This window comes from Fulmarus glacialis, unplaced genomic scaffold (assembly GCF_000690835.1).
Source record: "Fulmarus glacialis isolate BGI_N327 unplaced genomic scaffold, ASM69083v1 scaffold5713, whole genome shotgun sequence".
Lineage (NCBI taxonomy): Eukaryota > Metazoa > Chordata > Aves > Procellariiformes > Procellariidae > Fulmarus > Fulmarus glacialis.
The window spans coordinates 78,074-103,472 of NW_009203482.1; the positions used below are offsets into that span (position 1 = coordinate 78,074).

General features: G+C 39.2%; 1 protein-coding gene across 1 annotated transcript in view; it reads left to right on the plus strand.

The window, feature by feature from the left end:
* FAT4 (FAT atypical cadherin 4) overlaps window positions 1-25,395 on the plus strand; it is a gene marked incomplete at its 3' end in the record, with an annotated part of 77,971 nt that extends 52,576 nt beyond the window's left edge. The window contains exons 11-18 of the mRNA XM_009574643.1: window positions 6,210-6,314; window positions 7,844-8,151; window positions 11,957-12,042; window positions 13,479-13,658; window positions 14,511-14,635; window positions 15,772-15,989; window positions 20,694-20,955; window positions 25,181-25,395. Of these exons, the coding sequence (XP_009572938.1) occupies window positions 6,210-6,314; window positions 7,844-8,151; window positions 11,957-12,042; window positions 13,479-13,658; window positions 14,511-14,635; window positions 15,772-15,989; window positions 20,694-20,955; window positions 25,181-25,395 (1,499 nt within the window). The remainder of the gene's footprint in view (window positions 1-6,209; window positions 6,315-7,843; window positions 8,152-11,956; window positions 12,043-13,478; window positions 13,659-14,510; window positions 14,636-15,771; window positions 15,990-20,693; window positions 20,956-25,180) is intronic.
* Window positions 25,396-25,399: the final 4 nt, after the last annotated feature.

The following is a 25,399-nucleotide window of genomic DNA, read 5'->3' on the forward strand; positions in this document are numbered from 1 at the left end:
GCACCATTTTATCCCTAGAAGAGCAGGCTGATGTTTGCTTCTGTCATGAGTATGATATTTAAGGAAGGTCTGAACAATTTTAACCGTGGCTTATGGCCATCATAAAAGAATCTAACCAGTGCAGATTAGGTAAGGCTTTCATTACCTTTTCTATGGAGTATTTCTGTTTTGCAGATGCCCCAGGGCAGCCCAGGTCGGCACAGCCCGGCTCGTTATGGTGTGCCACCACTGCCACCAAAACTCATTTGTAACCAGTGGAGTGACCAGGGGGTTGATTGTTCTTTTGGTTTTTTTCTTAAACCAGATTAGTACAGGAGATGTGATACACTTTATTGCAAAGGAGAAGGTTAATCGATTTCAAAATGAAGGTTTAACTCCTTCATTTAAAGCACAGCTAGAGCAGCGGATACATATTCCGTGTGAAAGGTCTGTTGATATAAAGGACACTGAAGTGATCTTTTGTGGGAACCTCACAAATGTACTACTGAGCCTCAGGTCAGGAGCAATTATTGTTAATTGACAAGCAGTTCTAATTAAGTTACCAATCCAGGATTTTATCTCATGTTGCATTAGTACATCAAATTATTTTGCCAGGAGCATGGCAAAATAATTCTAGGGCACCTATCCCCTCTAACTCTTTAGGTCATTAGCACCAGAGATTACATGGGCATATGTTTGCTGTTGCAACGAAGCAAAACACTTCATTAACTCTAGCAGCATACTATAATATATGCCCCTAGCCTATAATTTGAAACATTAAAGAAATGTCCAGCTAATTTTTTCTGGTATTAAAGCTCATATCTTAATGTTCAACCCTTATGTCAGCTAAAAATAAAGCTTTACAAGTGACAAGCTCGAAAAAAGAAGAACATTTTAACTAAGAAAATGTGATGAGAGACTTACAGTTTGAAGTGTTGGATTTCTTTCATGCCATGCATTAAATGTGGCATCTGATATGAGCTTTCTTAAACTCCTTGTCAACACAAATAACTTTAAAATAGACTATCATTAAGGCAGACGTTTCTATTTGGGAGTCAGATCTTTTTAAATCACTTGGCCATTGCAGAATCAAGAATTATTTACGTGTCTGGAGATTAATTGATCAAGACAGAAAACAAATGGCACCAAAGTATGTAATTAAAAACCAAAGTATCTTCAGAGTTGAATATCAGGAGAACTTATTAGATAAGATCACAATCAATATTCAGTATATTTAGACATTTTATGTCTGCAAAAGCATATTTGAAATTCTGCAAATTTAATATTCAATAGGTTCTGCAAACAAATGTCAGAATACAGATTGTTTGAGAATGCTTGACATAGAGACTATTATGTCATTATTATACTGCCAACAGAAAGAGAACACAGCCGCTCGGGCATTTAATCCTGATTCATGTATGATTAAAGATACCCATAGTGAATGTAAAAATATAGCTTGAAACCGTTACTGTATGAATGTAAACCTTGAGTGCCTCAGCAAAAAAAAAAAAAAAAAAAAGAGAGATGCAAAATAGTGGATTTCTAATTCAGTGTACCATATACATAGCTTTGCTGCTTCTCTTGGAATGAAAATACAGTCTCATAATTGAATTTGCATGCTCGGTAAAAAAAAATATATTTACACGGTACTGCGTACAAGTAGAAATTAGTATTTTCTGAGACAGACTCTCTGTTCACCGTAAATTAGAGTACATGAGCTGTAGACCTTTCTAATGGCCTACCTGAAAACTGAGTGTCTTGCTTTTCCTTGATTTATTATGTTTTGTCAGCTGCATTTCACTTCATCATACTGCAAAGGTAATGTGGTTCTTTTCACTGAATAGGATTATAAAGACTGATTACCTCAAAGCAACATCATTAGGGTTTAAACAATCTGTTATAATTACATCACTTAATGATGATCAGGTTTTGTTTTTAAAATAATCACTTTCTGGAGGGAATACTTTGTGATTTACAGTAGTTGTCTGCCCTCCCTTTGAACCCTTCATTTCCTGTTTTCCAGGACTCATTAAGATGAAGGAATGTAGGTTTGTGAAATTGTTTCAAATGCAAGATTAAAATATTAGAACAACCACTTTAAAAGATGGACACAGGGAACCACAAAAACTAAAACTCTCATATCAGCGGAAATCTAACCCAAGAGCATTCAGCTGGTATCTGTTCCTGTTACATTTTTCAATTTAAAAAAAAAAAAAATTCTCAGGAAGTTAGATTTTTGCATAAGCCCCTGCATGTGATATCATCAGCTTGAGGTGATGAAATGCTGAATGCTCTCTGTTATCAGTTATCCAGCATTATCCGAATTTTCATGGTCTTCAGAAAAAGATCTTTCTGACAAAAAATTGAATACCCCGAATCTTTCAATATTTCAGGTGAGAAGAGATCTATAAACTCAACTAAAACCAAAACTACTCTAGTTTGTGAGGTTAAGATCATTGGCATTATCTTTCTGGAAAGCAATAAAACTGAGCACTTGGGTTCAGGTGAGGATGCTTTTGTGCATAGTGGCAAATAGTTTCTCATCCTCTTAATCCAGTAAGGTTCCTTGAATGATTTGTTTTATCTGTTCAAGAGAGAATTTCAAAATAGCTAGTACTTGTGTAAATTCTCTGCTCAAGAAGAACAGTCCTCTCTAAAACTCCTTTTTTTCCTTTTTTTCTCTTCACAAAAAAGTAGTATCTAAATATAAGCATAATATCTTAGGCAGAACGCAAAAACAATGGGTTTGCAAGCTATGTCTTGTTTTTCCAAATCTAAATCTTTAGTACACACCTTATCGTGTCTGTAACCCATGAAACTGGTAGGCCATTGGGGTGGACTTGAACAAACGCACTCTTTTACTAAGGTGCTGGAAAACTAGCATTAGCATGCTGCAAGGGAGATAACTGAAAGTGGTAGGACAACTGCTGCCATCTTGGATGTCTCTACGTGCTGGAAGAATAAGGTGTTAAAAGAAAAAAGTCGAGGTTTAGTAGAAGTTGCAGGACAAAGTACAATGTCACTGGTATCACAGCAACTTGTCTGGAGGAATCCCCATGGTGAAGAAAAGACAAATGAGAAAAACCCTGCTGGGTAAAGCCCTGAGCAACCTGACCTAACTTTGAAGGTTGCCTTGCTTTGAATGGGGGTAGGACATCATGACCTCCAAGGTCCCTCCAGCCTAACTTTTTCCATTATTTCTGGAGTATATGTCCTTGTTCAGAGGTCTAGAAAGATCCATTTCTGCCAATCGAGTCTGGGCAATGACAACAGAGCGAAAAAATAGGAGCACAGGAGGAACATGGTTTAGATGAAAAGGGAAGAGTAAGAAGGTGCCGTTTGAACACTGGTGGACCAAAAACCAGGAGTAGATAGAAACTCTCTGATCTCGGCAGAGTAACCAATGCAGGCTGCCAATAATAGCTTGACATACAGAGACCTTTCCTTAGAGGATGGACTAGGAATGCGCGAGAGTTTCTGACTCAGGGGAGTCTAAGGAGGGACTGACCAAAGATCTGAAGGTAGCAGGAAATTTGGATGAATTGGTGAAGTTCAGGATTCTGCAGAAAAGATGGAATGAGGCCTTGTAGCGGCAACTGTCTTTAGAAGAAGCTGATGTAAGGTAATTAGTAGGTAAGGTTGCCTGGAGGGATACACATAGGAGAAGAGATTCAGGAGAGTTGGAATCCTTTAGGAGAAAGAAAAAGTATAACTAAAAATTATCTTAAAGCAGGAAAAAAAGATGGATGTCTTTAAGAGTTTTAGGTGGTCATACCAGCATTTTTTTTTAATTGAAAATGAGTTACGTACTAAATAAAAATAAGTTTCTGTTGTTCTGGTAGTTACTTGACATTATATTACACTATTTACCTACTTATGTATTTATTTACCAGTTTCTAGTTTATAACTCTCATCGTCTGTTTACCAGGGTTTTTTAATGATCTTGCTTTATCAGAGTAATTTATTTTAAATCCTTATACAGAGCAACCATAGTGATAAACTAGAATAGTATTCCCAAGTTGTACTTTTGTCCTGCCGATATCTGGCTGAAGGACTCTCGCTTTCTAGGATAAGCATGCTTGACATGCATTTAAAGAGGAAAAATAAGCTTCATAGACATCTTTTGTTGGATGGTTATTCCAAATGTAAATAGATACATTTTTCCCAGATCTTTAGCACTTCAGTGAATGGCAAAGAATAGCTGAAATTTCTTCTTCATTTTAAATAAATATTAGTTTTAATAGCTCTGATGAATTGTTAAATCAGAGTATTTGTCTTCTCTTGTGTCAAAACAGTTGGAATAAATGCAAACACACTTTTATTAGTTTCATGAATTATTCAAACAGTTGTTCAATATGAAGAAGATGTTGTTATTCGCTGGTTAAAATATGTGCAGCTAAAATAAACATCCATATTCTGTTGCTGACTCAGCAAATATGCCAGCTTTAGTGTTAGCTTAGAAAAAGAAGAGTATTTAGTTAGATTGAATTGCAAAAAACTGAGTAAGCCTTATTAGCTACACTTGATTTTTGTGAAAACTAAGAAACATCACTGAGCTATTTTAAGCATCTCTGCCTCACTTTTGCTACGTGTTCTCCTCGGTAAGTCAAAGATCTGTACTATGTACCATAATTTTAAAATAAAGAAAACATAAAAAGTTAGCTCATCCTTCAGTCATGCCCATTAGAGAATAAAATATAAATAAATACCCCCAAAGCATAATTAGATTCAGACACTGGAAATGTTTCCTGGATTTATGGTGAATCTACAAGTTACGTATTAACCACAGGAATCCTCCAGCGCTCCGTTTCCATCCTTGCAGTCGCACATGGAGAGCTGCTGCTCACACAGAAGAAGTGCCTGCAAACCTTTTTAGGTTAAACAGAAAAGTAGAGGGGAAAAAAAAGAGGTTTTCTTAATTAGGTGACTGAAGTTGTGAAATTCTGAAAAAGCTAGCAGGGTTCATATAGCAGAGTCCTGATTTTCTACAGTTCTAGGGACCAGCAATCCCTAAGGGCTGCATATTGTGCGTTGCTGTCATGTGAGATGTTAGAATTATATGTGACATACAAGAATGGACACCCTCTATGCAAGCTCATGTTGTACTTTTAACTTCAACGTGTATTATATGTATATGGTGTGAGGAATGAAATAATTCATTATCAGTGCAGTAAGAAGCATTAAGGCAGTCTTAGCCTTTGCTATGTGTATATATTCTGGCCTAGATGAAGCTCAAGCAGGGGTCTCGAAGAGCGTGGCTCATTTTGCCAGTTTTTGCAGAGAAACATGAAGGGCAAACCTGACGATACTTTCAGGTTTTTGCTGAGCAGGCAGCAAAGGCTGGCACTGCTGGCAGAAGGAAGGCAGGTACCAAGAGTGGTATATAGTCGAAGTGTTGCTAAACTGAGAAAAGCTAAGCAATGAAAAACTTAGAAGTGAAGACCATTACTTTTGTAGTTAATGTTTCCATACAAGGAAAATTTTAGTTTTGTACAAAGAATCCCCTCGTCAATATTCGGCATCTGTTAAAATCTTCACTTTTTCTCTTGGTTCCCTTCCTTGTTGAAAGGAATGATGTGATTTCAGTTTATCCTCTGGTGAATAATATTTACCACATGTGACACTGTCTGCTTAGAAAAGGACTGTATCCAGGGTAACTTGTTTTAGCTCCAGAGGACTGTGGTCCCTCCGAGTCAGGAAGGCCGTTGTAATTGAAGAGGAAAAATAAGAAAAATCATATAATGTAAAATAGCAGCCAGTGTTCAGCATGCCGTGTTCATACAGGGTCCAGCAAGGACTGTCTGTATCTCCTTTACACTAATGAGTACATTGCAGTCAATAGCAGGGAAAATAATTTTTTTTTTTTTTTTTTTTAAATAATCCGCAGCAGTGGGCTGGCCTCCTTGGCACAGTGCCCCTTGCCAGGGCTGGGGGGGCAAAAAAAACCCCCAAAACCGCCAATACCTATATGAGATACATTTCAAGTGTCTCATTGTAATTAAAGGTAATTTCTCTGGGCCGCATATGATGCCTGTGTCAGGGCTGGGAGCAGCCCAGCATCATCTCGGTGTTTCCTCTCTCCATCCCACAGCCGCAACTGGTCCCTGGCACCCTCCCTCCTGGCCAGGCGTCCAGCATTGGTTCATAAGCTCGTTACCTAAATACCAGCCTGACTTTCCTATTGACCTGAATACTCTGACCTGGAAATTGCTTTTATTCCCTAACCGCAGGGAAGACGTGCGACTCCGCTGTCAATTACTGTGAGTGCAACCCCTGTTTCAATGGTGGATCCTGCCAAAGCGGGGTGGAGGGGTATTACTGCCACTGCCCCTTCGGTGAGTACGCTTCTCCTCCTCTCTGCTCCGTCTTCCCTTTCTCTATTAATATTTCTCAAATCGCTATTTATTTTTACCTGCATAAAACCGATGGGTGTGAGAGCTGAAGAGCAAGACCGCTGTAAATAACATGAGCATTCTTGCGTCCTACGCACTCGCAAGGTGCAAGGAAGGCGTCACGTTAAAGTAGAAAAAGGGACTTTGGGCTGATATTGAGCGGAGAGAGCTTGGTTTTCTTTTGAGAAATCTGCATAATTTGCCAAAATATCTGTAAAGCAAGAATTAGAGAGCACACACATTTTTCTGCAAGTGAGGAGCACAATATTAGATATTGGCACTTTTATATTTAGTAGATTGAATTAAGAGAACCTGACCGAATGAAAACAGCTTTGTTAGCCCACACCAGTACTTGCCCATTCAATTTTTTGTATGTTAATAAAGTTCTGAGTTCCAAAACCAGAGTACTATTCCGAGAATCAGAGAAGCATATAGTACTGCCCAAATAGCTTAATAATTATTAGAATTTAATTATCCCAAATTTGGTTTGTGGAATGAACCCAATAAAGACATAAAATAACTCAGATATTTTAAGGTATCATGATATAATTGCAGCAAGATTGCTTCTCAATGCACATTAATCCAGAATTGCCATTGTTTATATAGAAAAGCATGAAAGTAAATGCAACAGATTAATCAAAAAACAGATAAACCTGAGAAATCATCTACAACGTTTTAAGGCTGAAAACCCTCACACAAAAGTACGGTTCTCAATACACATTTGTAACTACCTCTGAATATGGTTTTCTACTAACATGTGGAATAACTTCTTTATTCTGTTTTGTTTCCTTTGTTTTATGATTCCTCAGAGTTTATTCATTTCCTATATAGTCATAGCCCATTGTAAATGTAACTAATATTCATAAATTAAGTCAGTTTTTTCTCATTGTCGCTGCAGTAAAAAAAAATTGAGGGAAATTATGTGACAGAGATCTGAAAAGAAATATGTAGAATGCACCAAAATATTCAGATCAATAAAACACGAGAAGGCATAATGTTTTAATCACACATACGCTTATATCATAAGTATAAAAAATGAACCACCGATTGAGAAACAGTTCAGATAACAGCTGTAAAGAGAAAAATAAGCTCAAGTTGCAAATTTATTTCCATAACTGGATTAACAAAGGCCTGATGATAATTAACAACCGTATTTGACGTGGCTGTCAAACTCGCTTTTTTTTTTTCCCCCTAAAGAAACCATAGAGCTCAATGAAATGTACTTTGTTTTTCAATAGCTGTAACTGTCATTTGTAACTCAATTTTTAAGTTTAAATATATATACTTCAGCACCCACCTGTGAGTAATAGGATTCTTCTGTGCAAGTTGCATATTTTTAATCATACATTAGAGGTTTCTTTAAAAGCCTGTGTATCATAGCCGTGTCTAGAGCACATCGGTACTTTGTTTCTGAGAGAATGCTCCGTGAGGAAAAAACTGTCTGATACCAGGTTTTACTTTTCATTTTGCAGGTGTTTTTGGGAATCATTGTGAACTGAACAGTTACGGATTTGAGGAGTTGTCGTACATGGAGTTTCCCAGTATGGATCCAAACAATAATTACATCTATATAAAGTTTGCCACTATAAAAAGCAATGCCTTGATGTTGTATAACTACGATAACCAAACCGGAGAGCGGGCAGAATTTCTGGCCCTGGAAATAGTAGAAGAGAGGCTGAGATTCTCCTACAATCTTGGCGGTGGCACATACAAGCTTACCACAACTAAGAAGGTGTCTGATGGACAATTTCACACAGTTATAGCCCGGAGGGCTGGAATGGTAAGAAATGCTAAAATGAGAATTTAAGACAAGTTCAGCCAAGTCACTTTGGCTTCCACATGAACTCAGAGGAACATAAAATTAGTAACGTTGCATTTGCTAGCAGAACCTCCAACTTTGGAAAAAACCTCCCTCGTTTCTGTCTTGCTCCAACTGACTCAAAGACCTATAATGGTTTGTTTAGTATGATGAAGATAAAGAATAATTAAAAAAACATGTGCAATGCCCTGTACTCTAAATGTGAAAAATGAGAACCAGGAATAATTAATGAAGTAAATTACTACACATGAGGCTAATTAACTGATGCAGATTACAGGGATGATTATCAGGGAAGGCTAATTAACCACAGTAACTGCAAAAAGCCTCAAAATAATTCTTCTCAACAGTTGGAAAATAGAAGCGGACGAACTTAAAATTCCAGGTGTCCCTGACCTCCTTGAGCTAGTTCAGAGATTTTACCAATCTCCTAAGACGGGAAGCCTGTTTTTCCTCTGTAGCATACATGTAATAATTTCATAGGTGCTACATTGAGAGTGTTTTTTGGGAGGAAGGAGGGGAGTTACTTTTCTTTTTGTCCCCCAGAAAGCGTCTGAGGGGAGGAATTCTTTCAAAAACGGGACTGGGACAACTGATTGCCATATGCCTGGTACTCTGACCCCTCTCCTGCCTTCGTTTTTTTTCCAGTAAATGTTTTCTATTCCTCTTCTCTCATTTTTTAATAATATTTCCAAAGCAGAACATAAACCAAATGCTCTCTGAGTTCAAGCCAAGCTTTTTGACTCCACAGTGTTTGAGTTAGAAATGAAACCAAATCTATTTGCCATCCATAATCAGTAACTATTGCCCAACAGCTCCCTTCTCAGGCAGAAACGGCCAGCATACGTGGAATCCCATATTCTTCCCATGTTTGAAATTAAAGTCATGTAAGAATAATATATGGTTGGGGCTCCACATTTTGTTTTATATATTTCAAGCCAGAAGTGATGTAGGGAATAAAAGAATAAACTGTTCTACCCAGCGTGGCTCCCCCTGAGTCCTTGTGGAGATTTCCCATCACGAGCTGCTGCAGAAGGCAGTGCTGCGGAGATACAGCCCTCTTATATTTTTAAGCTGCTCTGTTCGGAGCGCCCCGCTGAAGAGCTTCAGGTCTGGGGTGAGATGTCCATAGGCACACATGTCCCGAGAGCAGCAGGGGGATGTATTACCTTGTGGTCTGGGGTTCTTTGTAGGACCAGGGGTGTCTCCTGACCTTCCTAAATGGTGCTTTTTTCTTCTCTCTGAGAGAGTCTTGAGCCTGAAACTGCATTTCAGTTGCATAGTGCCAGACCCGATTTCTCCTTTTATTGAAGGGGGGATGGTTTAGTCTTCAGCTGGATTTGCAAATCCAATTTGTGTGTGTTTGTAGGAGTTATATATCCAAATAAGACGAAGGATAACTGTGATGTCGAGTAATGACTTCGTTTTAACGTGCCTTAATAACAGATACTTAATAATTTGCATCACAGCTTCCAAATGGTAAAGCCCAAAGGTGCCCCTAAATCTTGAAAGGCACCAGGTTCCCATTTCAGCAACTAAATTAGTGTGATATTTCTATCAATAAGATTTAAATGGCTAAGTATAGGAGCACACATTAAAAATTGCAACAAAGAAATGAAATACACTTAAGAAAAAAATAGAGCAGGGAAATGTTTTACTTGTAGATATGCCAGAGGGCCAGACTATAGAAGAAGAGATAACATGAAAAGGACTATTTGCAGAAAATTTCGGTTATGAATCCTTCAGGCTGAAAGCAAACATTTAAGACAACCTATACCTTTGTGTGATATTTTTTTTTTTTTTTTTTTAATGTTTAAACCTTCTCAGTAATGTCAGCTGTTTACAAACACAGTTATGTGAAAAGAATTGCCTTTGTCTTAGATATTTCTGCTGCAGGAAAAATGTCTCCCAGGTGTCCAAAACTGTATAAAATAGTCCCCCTTCAGGATTCCAAATCTGTCATTTCCTACAGCACAGTGGGGTTTTATCGGAAACTGGTAAAATCATTAAGTTGTCAGTCCTGAGCTATTGCAGAGTGACAGGATAGAAAGTCTCATAATGCGGCAAGGTAACTGTAGAGCAATGCTTAAGTAACAAGCAGGAACATTTGACTAACATTAGAAAAGAAATTGTATGAACTTTGGTCCAAGTAAAATATATTCTCAAATATCTAGCCGTTCAGCTGGGGTTGTAGCTTGGCTTTCGCAGCGCATAGCGATGTAAGTTAGGGAGATTACACTGATTGAGCTAAGAACAAAAATCTCATTTCATTTTTTGTTGTTGATATTCAGAACAAAAATATGTATGCATGTGATGGCATACAGACCAGCCAGCTTATTATTCTTTCTATGAATTGTTGCATTTACACGGGGCGTATAATCTGCTTTGGAACTGCAGACTGATGTTTCTTGGGAGAAGCAGTTTGCTCATTTCGCATGGAAAGAAATTCAAGATAAGCTTTCATTAAAAATAGCAAATTGAACAATTTAGGCATACTGTAGGGCACGATTTAGGACTGAGAGCTATGAATTCATTTGGTCAATACAATGCGTCAGCTCACAGTATGTATTTGGGAATAGCATGGACAATCCATGGGGATTTCAATAGGATGTTGTTAGTGAACTTAGTTGCGGGCAGGAAAAAAAGCCATTGCAAAGTAATGACATACTGATAGCTATTGCTCTTTGCTCAGCTCCTGTAGAGTAATCTAAATCACAGTATAAACCAAGGCATTTTTAAAAGTGACGTTTGATTTTAATTTGCCGTAAAACTCTACCGCACATCTAGTTGACACATGAGAAGCTGATATGTAATAATTTGGAGATTATGTTTATTTTTCTGAAAATTTGTTTTAAGGAATAACTAACCTTCAGGGTTTTTTTTTGCAGCGCATCTGTTATTAATAAATCGCTGTGGGGAAAATTCTTTGCTAAATAAGGAATAAAATAAAAACTTATTTCATGATTTTAGTGAAAGCTTTGGCTAGACTTTTAGAGATCACAAATAAAAGTGCCGTGATTCGCTTTGGTGTAAATGACTGAGATGGGTGATGAGGCAACCTGCTTGTCTGGGGCTTGGTGGCTTGGAGGTGATAATAAAGAGGAGGACTGCTCTAAGCGCTGGTGATGCCTGGTACTTCTCTGAACGTCAGCTTGGTCCCACTGTCGGGGGATCAACATGGGGCAAACATCCCTCATGACATATCAGCCTAAGGGTTACCTTAATCAGGTCCACTTGCTTACTCTTTGAGTGTTATTGAGTGGCTGGTTATTATTTTTAACCAGTAATCTTAGTGTTTGTACTCCCAGCTTTTGTAATGTGCTTTTTATCAAGTTTAAGCAATATGTTTAATGTCATGGTCAAGCCCCTGAAGGAATGTCCTTTGTGTTTGGAGGGAGCAGCTTGCTGTTCAGATCAAGAGTAGGATACGGTATGAGCCAAAATAACTGCAGTTTCGAGGAGTAAAGCAAACAAACATGAAAGAAACCCTACCCAAATCTGAAAACTTTGCGTTTAACTGATTCTCTCTACGAAGCAGTCAATTAGCTCACTCTCCGTTAGTATCCACGTCTTGGTATTCGCTGTGTTGGTGCAGAATGTAGTTGATCAGTGGCTCTGAAGCACCCTGCGATCCCAAGTGACATAGTAAACTACAAGTGCTCCATTCTAGCCAAGTCCTTGACAGAATATATTTAATCATAAATATTTAATGTGGTTGGGGACTGCAACGTTGTAATATTCGGCATATGTGTGTGTGTGGCTTTTGCAGGCAGCATCACTGACGGTGGATTCCTGCTCTGAGGATCAGGAGCCAGGCTACTGCACTGTTAGCAATGTTGCTGTTTCTACTGACTGGTAAATAATTCTTCATTTTGTGGGGGTTTTTTTTGGAGTAAAATGGAAAGTAAAATGAAAAAGAAATCACCCTCTAAAGCCAGGGAAATTTGGAGTAATGGTTACGTGCCCTTAGGCCAGCCTCAAGCGAGGGGTAGATACCTCAGCTGCACTCCGCCAGAGGCATGCAAAGGCAAGGCTCCAAAGTGTCATTTTCTCCCATCTTTGCAGAAGCAAATTACGTTTTCTAAGTGTACTGCTACTGCTAACTCGGACTACCTTTCTGCATGGAGTTCTTCATGACAAGGAGTTTGTTCAGAAATCCCCAATTCTCAACTCCATCTCTGTCCCCAGGTGGCACACAAGAAATGTATGGCCGTGGGTAGTCTGCACTGTGGTGTAAACGAGGATAAGACTTATTGCCTAACGCTGTGAGATTTCACATCATAATCTAGTAAGAGTTAACAAATCAGAATATCAGATGCTCATAATTACTGCCAACTCGTAAATCTTAGTTAGACAGTAAAACACAAATGTATTTGGTATAATCAACTGGCTCTTAAGTATACAGCACTACTCTTTGACAGTTTGAAGTTCTAGAATATTTAGTGCTACAAAGCTTTAGCAAAGCCTCCTCCACTTTTACATTTTGAATCGTATCTATCTTGCCAAAACCAAGCTCAGACTCAAAATGCTGTTACTCTAGTAGCACCTATATTTCACTCCAGTGTTCGGTTTTGGGCTTTGATTTGGGGTCTTGTATTTATTTATTTATTTAAACGGCATCTCTCATTTCTTATGAAGGTGTAAGAAATAACATCACCTGATTACTACTTTCTTTTAAAAAAAATATTAAGAGTAATTACTTTGACATTGTTTTCAGTAATTTCCAGATGTCATCTTTTACAATTTTCATTTCTTAAACATTGGCCAGTACAGAGAACAAACCTTATTTCTTGTGTTTACCATAACTAACTCAGAAGCTTTCCTGTTGCATCTTTAGGTCCCCTTTGGAGATAACAATGACTTTAATCCTAATCACTTTGGCTAATTTCTTACAATAATCACAATCATATTTCCTGTCACACATGGTTTCCCCACCAGCAAAGGTGTTATATCTTTGTAAAATAATGAATTCATCTTCCAGCTATTTAAATATCATCTACAATTTAAATGATAATTGAGTAAAAAACCTTATTCATTGTGATTTCAAGCACGCTGCTCAGTCAAGTGAATAGAAATTTTGACGTGCAATAACTGAGTGTGAGTTTAGGGTCATGCCCATTATAATTGTTAGTTGAAGCGCTACTGATCTCTCTGTCTCCCCTTCTAAATGTAAAATATGAATTTTGGAAGAGGAATTTTAGCCGCAGACCATAGCTGATGGTTACAGTACGTGTTATCATTGCTATCTTAATGTCTGATACTGATAAATTATTTTTCTGACACTCTTATAGGACTCTTGATGTACAACCAAATCGAGTTACTGTTGGCGGCATCAGGTCTGTAGAGCCCATCCTTCAAAGGAGAGGACAGGTGGAAAGCCATGATTTTGTGGGCTGTATAATGGAGTTTGCAGTCAACGGACGTCCCCTGGAGCCCAGCCAGGCATTGGCAGCTCAAGGAATCTTAGATCAGTACGTCTGCTATACATGGTATCGAATGGACCGCGTTTACAATAAAGGAAGCCATGATGAAAGTCAGATGCTATTACATTCAGACACCTTCCGATATTTCTTGTAAAAAAAAATGACTGTAGAATTTATTGTAAAGTGTGAAAAATTTAAGAAGAAAGTGAATTTGGATGAAAGGTTCACAAAAGATTACACAGGCTTCAAAAAAGCAACAACGTTACATTTCTATTGCCAATTATTATTAATGTTGCTTTGCAGACTGAAATAGAGTAGCCCTGTTACTGGGTTTCTTTATAAATTCCACCTGGGTTTGACTGTACTCATACAGTTCACTAAACCTCTACTCCCTCTTATTTCTTTTTAATCCACAATGTCTGTTCTATCACTTTGCCTCTCAAGTATCACTGAATTGCCCTCATATCCTCCGAGTGGTCTTTCAGAAATGATGGATTCTATTGTTTTTTCCATCTCGGTGTTTGAAGTCACAGTTGTAGCAATTATGTCAGTCTTACATCCAAATTTGCTAGCTCACCCTGCCTCTTCCAACCCCCAAGTTTGTTCTGTTCGTTGTGAGAAGTCATCTCTGGAGGTCTGCAACGTAAAAAGCACCTAAAAGAGTTTCTTCCTCTCTTGTGTAACAGATAATAGGTGTTTCACTGCCTCTGAATTCCTTTCTCTTTTGTAAGACCGTTATAACTTGACGCTGAAAATTGGGATCTGTTTAGAAACGTGAGCTGTGTGTGGAGAAGAGCCTCTCCATTTTTGCATTTCTCGGGGGCAGGACGCTTCCCAGCACTTTTTCTCTGCTTGTTTGTGCGTACGTTCTTCAGCATCTGCTTTTCTGATTTGTTTCAGATGCCCCAGACTGGAAGGCGCTTGCACGACCAGCCCCTGCCAACACGGTGGCACCTGTGTTGACCACTGGTCGTGGCAGCAGTGTCACTGCAAAGACGGACTGACGGGAAAGCACTGTGAAAAATGTATGGAGAAGGTTTCACTGGTTTTCTCTTTAAGTACACCTAACTATGGTTTAACCAAATGCCATTAAGAGTTTCTTTTCAGGGGCGTGGGATAATGAATTTTGTAAAATAATGAAAGCAAGCAGCATGCTTGCCTCTTAAATAATTTTGAAGGAGAAGTCCACAACGGACTATTGTCCTTTCATGAGCTAAAAATAGCAACAAGTTAAATATATTATGTTTTCTGGTCTGTATATCACATTTCAGGTAACTTGCACTCATTTAAAACTGCTGCTTCCCAATAATGTGTAATCAGTAACTAAAATAAAGCTATCCCAAAGGAGGGATTTGTCTGCTATGGGGAGGTAAGAGGATAAGGGAAAACCCTTCCCTTCACATAAACATTGTGTGCATGTGCTTATGGCTTCTCCAAACCGTAGGCCTTTTTATCAAATGACCGTCAGAATATATACAAGAAAATATGGTAAATGTAAATAAAAGCAAACCATTTACACTCTGCGTTTATTAACTCGCATACGGGTAGCTCTGTAAATCAATACGGGATTGTCTAGGAGAGCAAAGTGATTTATTTCCATGTAGTTGTAGTATAATGACTGGGCTTTGTTTTCTTACATGTCCCATTATTGTTTAGCTGATTTATATGCTTTTATTGCACTGGATTACAAAAGAATTTAGCCATAATTTTAACAGCGTTTGGTAGTCAATGCTCTGCCATTTTTTTTATTCTTTTTTTTATGCCATAACAAATAGAAAGTCATTATCTCTGCCCTGAAGAGCTTAGAGTTCAATATATCATGAAACCCTGCTTGCAGTAATGGAAACAGTAACATCCCTGGGAAGGAATTGCAGTTCTGAGAGCCAAATTTTTTTCTCTACTCCCTCACTTGTTCCCTAGCGAGTTTTAATTTACTATTGACTGATAGCAGCAGTAAATTATTAGCACACTCCCACTCTCAAACACACATTCTGGTTGAAGCCAAAGAATAGAGGGGCTGAAATTGCTGTTCGCTCCTGCTCTCCCCCCTGACCTGCTCTGAACTTGATCTCTGCTCTGAAAGAAAATGGTCGTTATTAGGCAGATGACGGCTATAGCTGTAACGAGCTGCGTACTCAGTACTTCCCCATCCTTGTCCCAGATATTACTGCCGACACTGCCTTATCGCTAGAAGGCAAAGGACGACTTGACTACCACATGAGCCCAAACAAGAAGCGAGAATACATGATGAGGCACGGCACTCGAGGCGCTGGCCGGGGACCCCCGAACGTGGACCGCTTGGAAGTGAAGTTCAGGACAAGAAGCGAGAACGGCGTTTTAGTTCACGTCCAGGAAAGCAGCAACTTCACTACCGTGAAGGTAAGATTACGGCTAATGCTGAGTTTGATTTGATTGGACTGCCTCACGCATGGTGATCAAAATCACGTTTTTCCATTACTCTTGCTGTTTCCTTTATAAAATGTTGGGTCTTTAACTGAGGCAAGGCACTGCTCCAGTATCATTCATCTTCTCAGCAATTCCCTTGCTGTTTGCCAAGGTGTCAGAAGATCTTGATGGTTTTGTATCTAATCAGTTTTGTCTAGACTCCAAATAGTGACTGTTTTAAGGCCACAGGAACAGTACTCATTGCCATATTTGTTATCATCATTAAGTTACACTCTACAGAACAAATCATTTCATTATTGGCCTTTTATCTTCTGATTTTTCGGGCCTCGAACCCAGACCCTCCTTAGACTAGCAAACAATTGCCAAAAAGTTTTCATTAATTCCTACTAGCGCGGCTCATGCTTATCAAACTAGGAAGTGAGGGATAACTTGAATTCATGAGGTTACCCCTAGACCAATAACAATATAAAATTATTTTGAGATACGTAGCTGAATTAATACTTTAAATGCCACACAGTTTTGGGTTTTTTTTCCCAAAGAGTTTATTGCTGCAGAAGTTACCTTTCTCAAGAGAAGGCGATGGTTCAGTTCCTGGCTATGACTCAGTCCATTTACTCATAACTCCAAATGAGTACAGCAGTGATGTTGGCAAGCCCCTTTATTGGGTTGGTGTAAGCTCCAAGTTTCCTTGACTGCTGTAAGGCTTTCCAAGTTTTTTCCCTGACTTTTAAAGAAACTAATATAGAAATTCACACTTTCTAAGCTTCAGCCCCATGGATATTCTCCACCTGCCTGGTCAGAGGTACAGAGCTTTCCTGACACACCAGCTGCGTTTAAGAAGCAAGTCTGCATTACTTCCCTGGTGTACGCTTTTACCACATCATTTGATAGGAAGTTTCTGCCTCGGTCATATTAGTAGATACGATCTCATTATTTTGAGCTCTGGAGAGAAAAAAATAAATACTACCTTTTTCTCCCTAGTAGAATTTGCTAGGTCAGCTCTACAAGCATTATTAAAAAAAAGAAAAAGGGACTTGTCTTTCTTGGCTGAAAGCGCTAGTGGTGTGTTTATGCAAACACATTTATTATTGTTAATATTGGTGAAGTTATACAAGCAAGCAGAGGATGTCAAGTCCCAGACCCAGCTGCGCAAGGGCAAAGAGCGGAGGTTTGCCCAGTAACAGATGCAGCAGTTTGAGGAAGGAGAGGTAACATCGCTTTATTGCCGAAAAGTTCTCAGATGATGCTACTTAATAAAACTGTAGTAGTTTAACTGTAGTTAGTACGGTGTGGCTTCTGCGCCACCGCTCATACCCGGAGTAGGTATCACGATGAGCACTTCCCTCGGCGGTGGCCCAAGATGCCAGTGAAGCCAGCCCACGCCTAGGTCTCCCTGGCATCTCAGTCCGCTCCTGGTGCAGGAGATGAGCTTTAGGGACTTCTGTTTACACCTCTCTTGTCAGTCTTCAAAACAGACAATTTTATAACTTGATTTTTGGGTCTTTTAATACGCTTGTTATCCAAAGTGTAAGCATTCAGAGAAAACCTGCCGTGTGTTTTTTAATTAATATTAAACTGTGCTAGGGAAAAGCTACAAGTCCTGTGGCTACTTCCATGCCTCCACATTTCTCCTCTTGTAGTTAACTGCTTTTGGTGTAGATGGGATTGGGGTAAAATTAGAGAAATGGTAATAAATCAGACCCACTGAGATTGCGAGCAGCTGATTCACTAGATGATGGATGTGAACTCTCCCCAAAGAACCCAAGAGAGGTCTTTATGATGTAAAGGGATCCTTAATCCAGGAAAGATACAAAAACTAGCAGATTAAATTAAATAATGGTCAAATTCAGATGGAAAATGCCCCCCCCAAAACACACAAAAAGAAGAGGGTAGGGGATTCCTTATTAGTAAAGCTCTTTGTCACAGCTTATTTTCCTACAAATAATACACGTTGCAGCTAATTCAGTTAGAAGTAATGGGATAAATACAGCAGGTTAAAGGTGAAATGGCCTGCCTTGTTTTAGCTGAAAATCTGGTCTGAAATCAGATTAAATTAGCATAACTGTACCTCTAAGATCTATGAATTGTACAGGTAGAGAGTGTGGATTACACGTTACCTGTATGAGCTAACGTGTGCATGTATCAGGGTGGTGAGACACTGGAACAGGTTGCCCAGAGAAGCTGTGGATGCCCCATCTTGGAAGTGTTCAAAGTCAAGTTGGATGGGGCTTGGAGCAACCAGGTCTAGTGAAAGATGTCCTTGCCTATGGCGAGGGGCTGGACTAGGTATCTTTAAAGGTCCCTTCCCACCCAAGCCATTCTGTGATTCTACGCACATATTGAGTTGCGGGCATAAATCAGAACATAACTCATGTAAACGATATCTCATCCAGCGGGCCATAAATCTGTAAAGGCTAGCGCTCAGATTTAAGACAAACAAGAAGCAATTTGTTCAGTAAAGGAGACTCAGAACATTAGTAAAGTTGAATCATCCTTGTAGTTAGGAATATGTTTGCTTTAGTGGTTCGTTCTTTTTATTATATTCTACTTGTCAGTTCCTCTGCCATTTAAATAAAACCCAGAAATGGGTGTTACTCAATATTGTCAGCATCAGCATTTGTTTCAAATTTAGAAATATGTTGTGCTTCAAGGAACCGAGACGAACATTCCTTATTTTTTTCCTGGTTGAAGAAGTCATGGACCAGTCTTGTCTCTGGAAATTTTATTTTCCAAATGCCACTAGTATATTATTTATGAGTCTGTTAGCATTAGTCACATGCAATTTTAAAGAAACAGAAATAGAGCTAGAGAGTCATAAATCAGTATGGAAAATACCAGTTGCTGACAGGTAAATAATTCTACAATTCTTCTCTAATGTGGAATTAGAAGTTACGATTCTGTGCTTAGTCTTCCCATAAGCGTAGAGGATATTGTGTGATATGGTGTATTTCTTTTCGCCTACATAAAGACCAAAACACAAGCTAGTACTTTCATGGAGCATAAAAGACAAAATAAGACTAACAAACCAATTACAGACATAAATATATGTATATATTCTGCCCAGTTAAACTTTTTATAAATACTTTTGATTGTGGCAAATGTTTAATACGTTATAATAGTCTGTGTGACTGCATTTCCAAATGTGGGATTTTCTTTGTGCTGTGTGATAGTTTAGATGTTTGCCAGTAACGAAAGCATCCTATCTCTGAGGGGCAGCTTTATCAAAGAGTCCCTGAAACAATACATTTTCAAATAGTCCAAATTATTGCATTTATAAATGAAGTGCGTGCACATATTAACCATTGTATTTCTTGATCCAAATGGAATACGTGCTAGATACATTTAGTTCAGGCTGCTGCCAAGACATGAGCATGGTCTTACAGCCGTATTAAAGCTGATCTGTATGAACAAAGTCCTCAGCTTCCATCACTGAAGAAGTAAATCCAGAGCATTTAACAGTTTCTGGAAAGGAGAGCAGCATTCTTGCAGCCGGTGTGTCACCTCACAGTTCTTCCCAGGTGAACATTATTTTTCCTGGAGCAAAGCATGCGAGGCTTAGAGAGCTTTCAACAAACCTGGGGCTTTGACCTTTCCTGGTCTGTGCGTGTGCACATTCTGCACGCTCGTGTTACAGATCACGGACCGACCGAGCTGCAGCCCGGAGCACGGGAGGGAAAACAGTCGTCTCATTTAACATGTAGGAGCAAACGTGCAGAGCATGGAAGGAAACTTGCAACGAGTTGCAGAGCCACCCTGTAGGAGCTGTACACAAGTCTGTACGCCCTTAGGAGCTCAGCTGATGTACCCGACTCCTGTGCAATATTTGAGAAGCTGGCAGGTTTGGATGATGGGGTTTTTTTGAAACTCCTATATCTTAAATGCAGAATTTGCACTGATCTTATTTCGGGATCGTTTAATGTTGAGCTAATAAGAGGTTTGGAATCCTGCATCTCATGATTCAGTAGAATTGCGAGGCGTCATTCCTAGAGGAAAGGCCCAAAAATTTTGCATGGAATTTAACAGTACCTTTTTGTTCTAAGCGCTCACAAGTTTAAAAGCAGTTCGCTCAAGTAAGCACCATTTGAAAATTCACAGAAAATTATGCGCTTTGTAACTCTTCAGAAAGGTTTCTAAAAACACAACTATTTTTCTGCAAAATGCAAATTAGCAGCAAAACCAGATAGGAAATAGGCATCTTGTTCAAGTCCTGCCATGCTGTATATATTTCTACTGTGTCATAATGAAAACTAGGTGAAAGGTTTTTGGGCAAGGACACCATCTACTTACTCTGCAAAGCATTTCCCACACTTGCATTGAAGAAGGAGGAAGAATTATTCTTTTATTGGTTAAAATGTTTTGTCACGTGCATGCCCTATTGCTGGCCTTTCAATAGGTTTTTCTCTTATGAGATTAGTCGGGGAATGAGTGGATGGCAGCTCAAGTTTTTTACAGATGCAATGATGTATTTATTTGCGGACAAATTTTTAATACTAAATAATTAATGCATTTTTAGTACAAAACAATTATTTGGGGAAAAATACACCCAGGCTTCCTATTACAACCGAAGCCATGTGTTACTGTAGCTGTACTGAATAGGCACTACGTTGGTTATGTGTATATAGGAGTGGTTATGTGTGTATCATTTTAAAATTATGCATTTTACTGTTTTCTGATCAGATAAAAGGTGGGAAAGTGCATTACGTATCCGATGCTGGAATTGCTGGGAAAGTGGAAAGAAATATCCCAGAGGTGTACGCTGCGGATGGTCAGTGGCATTCGGTACTCATTGAGAAGAACGGGTCTGCTACTATCCTGTCGGTCGACAAGACTCACAGCCGAGACATTCTTCATGCCACACAAGACTTTGGTGGACTAAACGTTCTTACAATTTCTTTGGGAGGAATCCCATCAAGCCAACCTTTCAAGAGCACAGTTGCAGGTAATTTTTTTTTTTAAATATAGTGCACATAAGCAGATTTGAGCAGACAAAGGGCCTCTATTTGCTTAAAGGTTGCAGAATGTACTGTAATTCTTTATTAGTAACTAATATACTTCCGTACTTTGCCAGGAAAACTACAAATTGAATGAGTAAGGGTTGCAGGCTTTGTTCCTTCAATACACGTTGCAGCCTTGTTGTTTCCAAAGCAGGCACTCCATCTGCAGGGCTTTTTGGAAGCAGGGGGTGGGTTTGCTTGTTTGTCTGTAAATCAGTTGCTGTAATTTTGTTATGCTAATGGAGAAGAAAGGATCTATTCTTCACCTGGGTCAGAATCTGGAAAATCAAGGCAAATCTTTTGCTTGGGCAAAAATGCTAAATGAGAACTTTGTCTCTGTAGGGGTTTGGTAAGTACTGCAAGATTTAGCCTGTTTTTGATATGATTAAAATATTTTCTGAAACTCCAACCTCTTCCTGCTTTATCCTGCTGTCAAATGAAGAATAGGATTTATTTGTGAGCAACAGAAACCAAGGACAATAAGGAACCACCCTCTGACCGAAATCTAGCTGTTAAGAAGTAGATCAATCTCCCTTAAGAGTTAAAGCAACTGTCTTAGACCCTGGCAGAAGTAGATAACATATATTTGATATCATTCCCCCAGTGATAAGTAAAGATGGAAGTGATTTTTAGCTACAAACTGTGAGATACTCCAGACAATGCAGGCGTAGGTTTCACAGAGTTTTTTATATTGAAAAATCTTCCTGACTTCAAGAATTGTGAGCAGATAAAGGATCTTTAAGCGGAGCAAATTCACACTTCACATTTGTGTATTGTGAATTTGTATGAAGTGCAGTATGAAATCATATGAATGCTATGCTTACCGTTACCATTTTTACATGTATGTTTTATGAGCAGCATATGCATGGCGAAGTCAGAGGCTTTTAGGAAAGCTGGAACAAAGAAAATTGAGGACGCTAAAATCTCGCCACTGCCTGATGCTGTGGCAGACAAATTAGGAATGTCTGGCTTCCATTAGGAATACACAATCCAAAATCTCTTATTCATATGATTTTATTTTATTTTAATATTGGATTACATTGTGTACGACATACCAAGGATTTACAAGGGGGAGGTATAAAACTCTGCATGAACTCAGAGAGTCAAAAATATCTGCAGTACTGTTAAAGGCAGACAAAAACATACGCGGGTGACAATTCCAGGGCTGTGAAGCTGGTATATCCAATAACATTTTCAAACCAGGGTAGACCTGACAAAATCCCGATTGCTGTTTATCACACCACTGCTGCAGGGGACCACCAAGCGTGGCGCAAGGTAATCGCCCAGTTTGCTTGGGCTCCCACCTGAACCCAAATCCTCAATTTCCTCTTTATTTGGGAATGTAAAAACAGGAGAAAATGAAAATATAAGTAATATATAAGTAATATATAAGAAAATACATCTCTTTCAGAATGGAAAGAATACAGAAATAGCACGCTTGCGAAACTTAGAAGGCTCTTTCATGTGCCTTTGCACCACATGACTTGCGTCTCTCAGCGAAACGTAGCTGATGTTGATACCCGCTCGTATTTCATTTCTGACATCAGAGGGTGTTCAAATTTTAAAACAACATACTTTGAAGATTATAAATCTGTAATATCGCCTCATACAACTTGAGTATATTTGCTGTTTCATGAGAGAGTAAATATTCATGACATTTATCCCTGTGCTACCCATTTTTACAGAGATTTCCACAATTGCTCACAAAGTTACCATTCATAGTGGCTGTTCTTCCATTCCAGCGATATATTTGCAGAAATGAACCTTTCTCCGAAACGGAAAGAGCACAGAAAATTTGCTCCTGTTTATTCTTTCACCCAAGCGTGATGCTTCAGAACTGAGTAGTGGCACTTTCCTTCTTCTTGTTTATTATTTTTATTGACGATAGCTGATAAATTTGGTCTTAAATAATATCCTCCTGTAAACCTGGCACCACACACGGCATCCCAAAGACAATCCATCAGAAGTTAAGGAGAAATAAACATGTTTCTTACAGCAACCGCGAGAGCATAGCTTACAAACACATCTCTGCGTACCGTTTTGTCACAGCTCCGAGGAGAGGTCAGCACAAGGTTGCACTGTCCTAAAACCCTTGCAGAAAGGATTAAGTCTTGGGAAGACAGAGAATTATTAGGCTGGCAAAAGGCTGGATTTTCCTGCCACCTCACATACAACCACCGCACAAAGGGCGGGGATAATCCCACCTCCCTGGGCTCTCACAGCACTGAAACTCGGCGTCACCACTGACAGGGTAGAGCTACAACCAAGCTATGGGGAGTTTGGGAAAAGGCCATTCAGGATTCAGAGACATAAAAGTATTGCCATGATTTTAGGAGACAGTAAGGCAGGAGGCTTAGCTGATGCGCGGTAGGCAACTTCAGCTCAGAATAGGGGAAACTGGAAAGCACACAAGCAAAGGGGAATGGAAGCAAATGTTTTCTGGCAGCACAGCCACGCCAGCTGCGCACCGGTTTCTCTGTGGATGATAAGAAGTTTTAAAAATATGGGAAAATTAGGAAACAAGACCATTTAAGTATGTTGAATGAAGTCATTAGCAGGAATATTTATTCAAATTTATTTTAAAGACATTAAATACTATTAGAATAGATGTTTCCCTATGGTAACCATTTGAATTCTTGGTTTATTTACTGAACAATGGAGCCTTTCATTTCGCTTCAGTGAAATGGGTCTATAAATTGAAAATTGAGTCAGTTAAACAATATAATTGTAGAAACTATAATGTTTCTGCAAAATCCAACCATTTGCTCATTGCTTAGTACTTTTGCTTCAAGGGGAAACTACATTATAATAAAGATCTGAGACTATAACCTTCAGACTTCCTTCGATGAGTCTATCTGTAAGATAAGCACGCTACAGTCACAAAAGTGTCCACTTGCGTTGCAAACCTCAGATCTAATCTGCTCAGTGAGCGGCAGAGTTGAGTCTGTGTGTGAGCAACCTGTTTTTACCCAAAATGCATTTTTCCATTTCATTTTATATTATGTTTTTTCCTTGATTTGAACTTTATTCCCAGTCTCCAAGCTTGAGGTAGATACTTCCTAACCAGACAGTAGTTCCTTCTCCTGTGCAGCCTATGGAATTCTTAACAGCCAGATCAACATTTCAAATTATATTTAGGCTTCTGCTTGCAATTGCCTGTTTTTTCAGATATAATGAAAGCAATGGGAGTGCAAAATGTCTTACAGGCCTTCTAGAAAACATGAGATGTTAATTTCAGCATCTTCATTGCAGGTTTTGATACATTTTATTTACTCACCTAAGAATATTTTCGTTGCTTTGAAATCTTAGTGTGGAAGTTAAAAATCATGGTCTGTTTCTGAATTCTTATTTGGCAGACTTAAAAGAACCAAGATATCTTGGTATCATTTATGTAAGTGCCATGCATATATCTTCAGAGAAATTACTTAATTACTTTCTTGTCTTTAATCTCCGTTTCTATGCACAGCTTAGATGTGAAAATCAGTAGTTTTAAAAGGTGCATGTATAGAAGTTATGTCAGAAGTTCCAGGCATGACCAGCCTTTACTTAATCTTGTTCTGCTTAAAAGTAGATTTCAGTTCCTATCTAATATGAACCCCCCAAAATTATCAAAAGTTTATGAACCAAATAGTCATTACAATGTAAGAGGAAATATTTAACAGAAGCAACAACACCTGAGCCTAAATGATTCGGTGCAGATTGACGGATACTGAAACATCTGTGAATGGGCCATCCCTCTAGCAAAATAAGTGCTTACTTAAATATTACACCGTTATGGTTAATATCGCAGATATTTGTACATTCATCACAACGCAAGGTAAAAATGTGGGGAAGCAATCGTAACCTCAGTACGCGTAAGATTCACTCGTGAAAATATGGAGGCTTCATGTGTGTAACTAACAGCGTGATTTACCCCGCACGCTGCTTAAACCCACATCACGAAATAAGGCCGTCGCCTCCATCGTAGCATTGGGGTTTCCATTTTGTTGCTTCTGTGTCTGTGTTTCCCCTTTCATTTCAGGGGGCAAGAGGCACACCGCAGATCTTGTCACCTGCTGATCAAAAGGTTTCCCCTTTAGCGTGATACTGATGCTCAGAGTGTCTTTGGCCTCTGCTGACAGTGCCTACAAAGTCTTCGGGCCCTGAAGTGACTGTTGCTTTTCCCTCTAGGCTTCGATGGCTGCATTTCCTACATCAAGTACGGCGGGGAGAGCCTTCCCTTCGCTGGCAAGCACAACCTCGCCGCTCTCTCCAAAACAGACCCCTCGGTGAAGATCGGCTGCCGCGGCCCCAACGTCTGCGCCAGCAGTCCCTGCTGGGGCGAGCTGATGTGCATCAACCAGTGGTATGCCTACCAGTGCGTCCCGCCGGGCGCCTGTGCCTCCAGCC